At 45.3% G+C, this 8323-nt stretch overlaps 1 protein-coding gene across 1 annotated transcript; it reads right to left on the bottom strand.

The window, feature by feature from the left end:
- Positions 1-268: 268 nt before the first annotated feature.
- Positions 269-8031, bottom strand: SOX11 (SRY-box transcription factor 11). Its single transcript, XM_077175050.1, has one exon. The coding sequence runs from the start codon at positions 7693-7695 to the stop codon at positions 6484-6486; it is 1212 nt and encodes a 403-aa protein (XP_077031165.1). The 5' UTR covers positions 7696-8031; the 3' UTR covers positions 269-6483.
- Positions 8032-8323: the final 292 nt, after the last annotated feature.

The following is an 8323-nucleotide window of genomic DNA, read 5'->3' as shown; positions in this document are numbered from 1 at the left end:
TTTTAATCCAGAGTCTTAACCAGAAAAGAAGAAGGAAGCTAACTGACTTATTCTGTGTTTCAGTGTCTCTCAGGCGTGCCCAGAACAGCACTTAGCACACACTAACTGGACCATAAATACCTGTCAAGGGTTTTTTGAAAGATATAACATTCCCATTAACTTTCAGCTTTAGGCACCCACAGAATCAGGAGTGGATTCACTGTCATAGCTGAATTGCATTTACCAAATGCAACACCAGAAAAAGAAAAATCCACATAAAACCACATAGGAAGATTGATCACACATTTTTATTAGAGTCTTTTGAACAATTGCATTTTGTTGTTCCTTTATTTAAAAACTCTTGCAAAAAAGACATTGGAGTGGACTGGTTTCAACCCTGAGCATTAACACTGCATATCAAGTACTGTAGTAAAGAAGCTGGTTAAGTTTGTAGCACTAGCACAAGTCACTGATATTAATCCTCTAGGTGATCAGGTTTTTACAAAAAAAATACATAGTTTTCAATAAATAATGCTTAATTTTACAACTTTGATACAGCAATGTCATACACTGTTTTGACACATACTAAACTCTGCATGCTATATAGTCTACTAGAAGACAAAACTTTGCCATGCATTTTCTTTTTCTAGTGCTAGAAAACACTTTGTCCTCCAGTGCATTGCCTCAAGCAGCCTTACCATCTTCTTTCTTTCACAGCAATAGGCCGTGCACTGGCATGCAAAAACCTCAAGAAAAGGTTTCCCCCCCACCATCACTCAGACTTCTAAACAAAAGTACTTTTCAGCTTTTCCCCCCAAGACCTGGAGTGGCTATGAAAACTAATTTCATGTGGCCTTGAAAAGTCTTTGAAATTACATATTTTAAAAGTGTCATGCTTGAAAAACTGCTCTAAAACATTCAATTTCCCCCACCTGTGGCCATCATGCAACATCATTGAAATGTTGTAACCATCAAAAGTCCCACACTGGAAAACAGGCCTCCATTTTAAAACAGCCCACCAAAAACCAAAAGGAAATAAGAAAAAAAGTATCACAGCATTTATGTAAAGACTCCAAAACGCCAACATATATACAAGAGCAAAACCAGATACAAATTGTAAATGAACTAACAATGGCATATAACTCTTCTCCCTGGCTTTGCCAGGAGTTGAGGCAAATTGGTTTTGGAGATAAGCAGGACGATGGAAACAAAAACAAATTGTGACAATGGGAGTTCCCGGATTAATCATTATTACTTGATCAAATTTCTTCAAGCAGTAAATCAATGTCTTGATTTTACTGGAAGTGTGAATTACCAAAATCTAAATCTTTACTCAATAATTCTAAATCAAACCTGCCTCTGAACTTTCGTAAGTCTTAGAATTTTGGCACCCTTGCACTTTTTCATCCCGCAAGATTGCACTTCACAGAAAATCCAGATGTAACTAACCACAAAAGAAGAAATTTGATTAATTAATAAGGATTGAAACCTCCATTCTCACACTTCCAGGTTGTTGTTCATCATTGAAAACCATTCACCCCTTCTTATCCATATTGCTTTAGGGGTTTCCTTGTATCTACAGAAGTCATTCCTTTTAAATTGCTGTCAATCACAATTTTTTCTAAGAGTTTTTAAAATATTCCTATCTTTGCACTGGCATAAGTATTGGGTTTTCTAAGAGAATCTCACCCCAAAGAAGGTATTACTTTTATACATGAAATATTACGAACTTTTGCTTCCCTTTTTGTAAGTCATTCTACATTTTCTGCACATTTGTGCTTTATATTGAATATAAAAATAGGTCTTTAAAACTCTATTTACTTTAAACTCACTAAAAAACTACTTGCATGTGAAATTCTCTTACAAATTCACTGCATCCATGTAGAGAAGATAAAACTAATTAGGCAGTTAATTGGTATAGGTAGTGTGCAAAAAAATTAAAAAAAAAAAACAATCACAGCCTTGGATGTGAGTGAGGGGAAAGGAAATTAATCAAAGAAATACAACTGTATAGTAGGGGAAATGTAAGGCAACTCATTGTATTAAGTTTTTGTTGTTTATTTTTTCCTGGCCATTCTTACAAATGAAGGTTAGGAGGAGATAAGACACCTATCCTGCCAGCAGCCCTTGAGGCAAAAACTCCCATTGAGCTCAATGAGAATTTTTTCTTTTTTTTTTTTTTTTTTTACCAGAGCAGGTTTAAGGCCTTACTAGGCAACAATTGTGAGGATGTAAAACAGAATTCATGAACGGTTTTGATTATCAAACACCTAAAACTTATATGGCCCTGACTTTGACCCCACACCAGTTTTCCCCTGGTGTAACAACAGAGTTGCACTTTCCTCAAAAAGGCAGGAGTGAAGGATCATACTGCACACATGCAAATCACATTCAATAGACTTGAAGTTTCATCTGAATGTCAGTGAATGCCTAAAGAGCATGTAGCACTTAAAGGACGCTTGGAATGAGCTTTTCTACCACATTTATAAAAGACTGCACTTAAAGAGAGAAAATGTTTCTTAATTGTGGTTATTTTTAAAGGAAGGAAAAAAAACCAGAGTAAAAACATCAAAAGGGGGGAAAAAAGCTTGCAAAAAATGTTCACCTTAAAGACAAAAAGAATCAGCATGTTTGATTAGGTTTTACATCGAGTTGACATCCTCAGTGTTAGTAAGGAAATTGTCTTTCGACACAGAAAAGCTCATTTTCCTCCCTCCTATCACTGAGTCCTATTACATGTAGAGTAGTATTGTACAGAGACAAATGCAAGGAATGTGGGGGAAAAAGGCCACTGGAGATACCAGGCCTGCAACAGGACTGCTCTAGCACATCAACAAAGATTCCTATGTACACAGAAAACAAAAAAGGAAAGAGAAACAAAGGTATGAATATTATTAATGACAAAATAAAAGAGTAGCTTAGCAGATGCTATTTTTTCATGAATAGAAGATTGTTTTTTACTCTCACTGAGACCAGTAGGAGCATAGGCATTCAACAGCATCAGACTTCAGCCCTAACTATGCAGTGGCTTAAACAGAACACTACCTAGTTTTTCCTTGAACAATATGCAATGATACACTCTAAAAATAAAAATAACTGAAGTGTTTGGCCAAAAAAATTATTTCCCTGCACCATATACCTTCACTCAAAATATTCCTCTGATATAGTACAGTATAATTCCCATTTAGAAGAAAGAAAAGATCCTTTTGAGTGGGTATTATATTATTTGACTAAAGTAGACCTGTTGCTCTTTTAAAATATGCCTGACTGCTCTTTAATTGGATCATTTAAATCAGCTATCCTTGAGTAATATTTAAAATGGCAATTTTAAAAACAGCTTCCAAAAATATATGCAAGTCAAAACTTTTGTAGGCTGAGACACAGACCTTATTACAATGCTAACTAAATGCAGCCTGTATTTGACCATAATCATTCATAACTCATTGAACATCTGTAAAGCACAAATGTTTAATGACACTGCCTATTATCACTTTAATAAACAAGGATGCATATCAGAAGAAAGGGTCTGAAAGAACAAGTCACCCTACTCTCATGATAGCTTGAAGAATTACTAAGAGAATTTTGGCTCAGTTTTAAGACTTAGAACCTGATCAACTTACTCCATCACCCTAGCCCAAAACAGGATTTTCGATAGCAGGATAGTGAATGGCTAGGCTAGAGCACTTCAGTGTAACTATTTTCTTTCAGTCTTTTGCCTTAGAAGAGATAAATGTCATTTGTTTTCAATCTGATTTCTAAGTTATTACATGGAGAACACACTAATCATTTGAGACCAAAAACTGAAAATTGAAGAAACTCTGTTTTATTGAGGACTATCCATTGCCAAGGATATCTTGTATATTGTAATTAAGTTTGTTTCAAAACACAGTTTCTCATAAAGAATTATCACAATGCAAGACATAAATTTGAGTTCCCAGATATGCTATATCTCTTTTCTGATAGCAAAGATTTAGGCCAAACAACTTTTATTTAGAATCATGAGTGTTTTATTATTATTATTATTATTAGAAAGAGATCAGATTATATTAATCATTTTACTACCAGTTTAACTAACCTAAAGTAAGATATCTCACCACTTAAATGCCTAAGAGTTGTCTTTGATTAAACATAACATGCATGCAGGTTTTAATGTTATGTTTTATTATGCCTTACAAATGCGTATGCAGGATTTTCATTTCAGCAAGTCTGAAAGCCTGTAGCAGTGGTTGCCACCAAAATACCAGCACAGTGAATTGTCCCTGTAAACAGCTGGATCATTAATTAGCGGAGGAAAAAAAAAAAAAAAAGTAGTAATAATTTACCAATGCCTATCAGATAAAAAAGTAAACTTCTTGAGAAACAAACTTCCACCTCGTGAGTCTGTTTATTGCCATCAGCAGCTATTTCAGAGCACACAACTGAAATCCGATGGCTGCTAAAGTCAAAAAAAAAAAAAAAAAAAAAAAGCACACTGACAAAGTCTGCTTAGCTACAGCCGAAGCTCGTACCCCTTCCCCTGCCCTGCGCTGCCTGCCCGGAGCAGCGGGCGGCTCTCCGGAGCGGCAGTGCCTCCCCGGCGGGCCGAGCGCTGCCCGGGGCGGAGGAGATGCGGCACCGCTACCCTCAGCATCTCCACCTCGAGTCTGGCCCAGGTTACTCATCACGAACGGGACAGGGGGAGGAAAAAGCCCAGCGGGGAGAAGACCGGGAGCATGCCGAGCGGGGAGAGTCGCCTTGCCGGCAGCGCTGAGAGAGAGCGGGCAGCCGGCCCCGCACCCGGAGCCCCCGCCCGGAGCGCGGCTGCGGGGCCGCCCCGGGAGCGGGGGGAGGCGGCGGAGCCGAAAATGCCCGGGGCCAGCCTGGCTGCCGCTGCCCGGAGCGGCCCCGGGGAAGCAGCAAGCAAACCCCGGCCCCGCGGAGCAAAGCCGGTGGGAAAAAGGCGACGAGAGGAGGGAAAAAAAAAAAAAAAAAGGAAAAGAAGCAGTCCTGACTCTCCTCCCCCCTAGCATTGATCATGCACTACAGCCTACAGCTACCGCTCCTCCGCGGGCCAGGGTGACAACACGGCATCTCCAGCGTTCCTGCTACAGACACTAATTGCGATACGAGTTTCTATCAGTTCCAGCTGATTTATTAAAATTGTAAAGATACAGACTTTCAGCATTAAAAAAAAAAAAAAACAGGCTATGATGTTGACAGTGCACAAGTCTGCTTTTGCCATCATTTGCTACAAAATATGCAGATGGTCTGTACTTTAGATTATATTGCACAACATGAGAAACTTTTTAAACTATGTGCCTTTTTTCTTTTTTTTTTTTGCTAAAATCGAGAATCCAGTTTCATACCTTCCATCTGGGGCCCCATCCACATATCACAGCGTATGAGATACATAAAATCCTACTATAGTACAGTACATATACAATCTTTTAAACTAAGATAACAGCTCTGAGGTCTATATCACCATTTTCAATAAATCTTTACCTACAAATATTGAACAAATCTGAACTATAGCTGTACAAAAAAAGTGTTTGTTTCTTTTTTTTAAACCACAAGGCCTTTAGATGCAAGGATTATTTTTTAAAATTTTAATCCTTTTAAAACCAGGACGTAACGTACCAACAAACTTGCATGCTAAAAACAGAGAAAAACAAAGAAAATAAAAGGGAAGAAGTGCCTGAAAAGTCTTACTGAAAAAACACAGCAAGAATGTTCCCTTTTCACTGTACAAAAATACGCCTGAAAATATATTAATTTTTAAAAAAGACTGAGGTCTGTTATGTATCAAAAATGTTTCAATACCTTTTTGTACTGAGGTCTAGGCTGTCTGGTATTCAATCAAGGAGGTATAAGGGAACAAGTTACAAAAAAAAAAAAGTTGGCAAGTAGAAATCACATTTGTAAAACCATAAACAATTTGATCTGAAAAGTAAACTCTGATCTTAAGTCAGTTCAGTTATTTGTAAGCGTTTGTACAGTCTGCATTTTTTCAAGCTCCCTGCAGCTTTGTTAAGAATCGGATGCATAGAAGACATCAGTTTTCTCCCTCCAAAAAAAGTTGCAATGGTCCCTTTCGGAAAAAAAAATAAAAATCATAACAGTTCGTTAAGATCTCTCACGGGAAAAAAAAATAAAAATCCACAAACCCCCTTGAGTAACAGTTGTGCTGCCAAAAGACTTCTTTGCAGACCATCTTCCAGACTTCAATCAGAGACCGACAAGCTTCAAACAGCGCCTTCTGTATCTTTTTTTCCCCCAGTCCCATTTGCCTTTGCTGTTGTTGTTGTGATCACCAAACATAATAAAAATTAAAAAAACACAAAAAAAGTTAAAAAAAAAATCACAACTCCCGGGCTCGGAACTAACTTCGAGATTTTTTTTTTTTCAAAGAAAACAAGACTTATTTTTTAATCATTATCATGATCATCATCATCATCATCATCATCGCCGGCGTCGCGCCGCTCCAGCTCCGCCGCTCTCGCCGTCCGCCCTGGCCGCCGCCCCCGCTCAGTACGTGAACACCAGGTCGGAGAAGTTCGCTTCCAGCCAGTCGCCCGCGATCATCTCGCTCAGCTCCGGGGTACAGTAGTCGGGGAATTCGAAGTGGGAGCCAAGGCTGCCCTCGCTGAAGGAGTCCAGGTCCTTGTCCACCAGCGAGAGAGAGAGGTTGCCGCCGGCGGCGCCCGCCCCCAGCTCGGCGGCGGCGTGGCCGTGCTGGGAGAAGTTGAGGCTGAGGTCGAAGAGCAGGTCGTCCGCCTCCTCGCTGCCGGCCGACGAGGTGGAGATGGACCGGGAGGAGGCCGGGGAGAGGCCGGGCGGCTGCTGCGGCGGCGGCGGGCCCTGCTTGGTGATGTTCTTGAAGCTGTAGTAGAGTCTGCTGCCGCCGCCCGCCGCCGCGGCGCCGCCCCGCACCTCCTCGTACAGGCTGGCCCCCTCGGTGGACTCCGCCGAGGAGCTCAAGGTGGGGCTGGCCGGCACTTTGGCCACGTTGTACCGCCGCAGCTGCTGCGGCCCCGGCTCCTCATCCTCGTCCTCCTCCTCCGCCTCCTGCTTGATCCGCAGCTGCAGCTCGTCCTCGTCCTCCTCCTCATCCTCCTCCTCGTCCATGAAGACGCACTTGACCGTCTTACTGCTCACTTTCAGGGTGCCGAAGACGTACTCGTCTCCCGCGTAGTCCCCGTGGTGGGCGGTTTTGGCTCCCGGCTTGGGCGGCGAGGAGCCGGAGGAGGCTTTCAGCTTGCTGCACTTCTTGCTGGAGCTCTTGGCGCTCTTGCTGCCGCCGCTGCTGGCGGGCGCGTTTTTCTCGGGACTTTGGCTGGCGTTGGGCTTGGCCGACGGGTCCATTTTGGGCTTTTTCCTGGGACGGTACTTGTAGTCGGGGTAATCGGCCATGTGCTTGAGCCGCAGCCTCTCCGCCTCCCGGATGAAAGGGATCTTCTCGCTGTCCTTCAGCATTTTCCACCGCTTGCCCAGGCGCTTGGATATCTCCGCGTTGTGCATGTCCGGGGACTGCTCCATGATTTTTCTCCGCTCGATCTTAGACCACACCATGAACGCGTTCATCGGTCTCTTTATGTGCCCCGACGCCGTTTTGCACCAGTCCGGGTCGCTCTCGTCTAAAGCGACGGGGCTGCAAGCCATGAACTCGCCCTCTTCGGTGTCCATCGCTTCCCGGGGCAGGTTGCTCTCCGCCTCCGTACTCTCCGCCTGCTGCACCATGGTGGGCTCTCGCCGAGGCGCCGCTCCCCTCCGAGCCAACAAAGCCGCTCCGCCGCCGCCCCCTCCCACCGCCGCACCTTGCCCCTGCTGCGAGCTCCCGTGTGCGCGGCGCAGCGAGGCGGGGCCGGGCGGGCGCTGTGGCTGTGCCGCCCGCACCGCAGCGCCGGCGCTGGGGCCGGGCCGGGCCGGGTCGGGCGCGGCTGGGCTGGAGCGCTGGGCGCGCGCTGTGCCCGTCCCCGGCCTCGCGCCGCCGCCCGCCCTGCGCGCGCTGCCCCTTCTGCGAAACTCCCGGCTCCGCGCCTCGCGCGTTATCAGCGCCTCATATGGGTGACATCACCGCCGCCGCCGGCCAATGGCGCCGCTCGGCACCGCCCGCCGCCACGCCCCCCCGGCCGGGCGCTGACACACCCCCCGCGCGGGGAGGAGGCGCCGCTGCCGGCGCTGCCCGGCTCTCGGCGGAGCGGCTCCGGCCCGGCCCGGCCCTCCGCCCGGGGGTCCGCAGAGCCGCCGTGGGGGCTCCATTCGTTGGCCCCCGGCGCCGGGCGCGTCGTGGTGCAGAACGGTGCGGGGCGGCGGCGGCGGCTCCCCCGTGCCTCGCTGCCTCCGGGGGCCGCGGAGCCCCGCGTGG

This window comes from Agelaius phoeniceus, chromosome 3 (genome assembly GCF_051311805.1).
Source record: "Agelaius phoeniceus isolate bAgePho1 chromosome 3, bAgePho1.hap1, whole genome shotgun sequence".
Taxonomy (NCBI): domain Eukaryota; kingdom Metazoa; phylum Chordata; class Aves; order Passeriformes; family Icteridae; genus Agelaius; species Agelaius phoeniceus.
The sequence above is the reverse complement of the archived record's forward strand: the minus strand, read 5'-3'. Positions and strand labels throughout refer to the sequence as shown.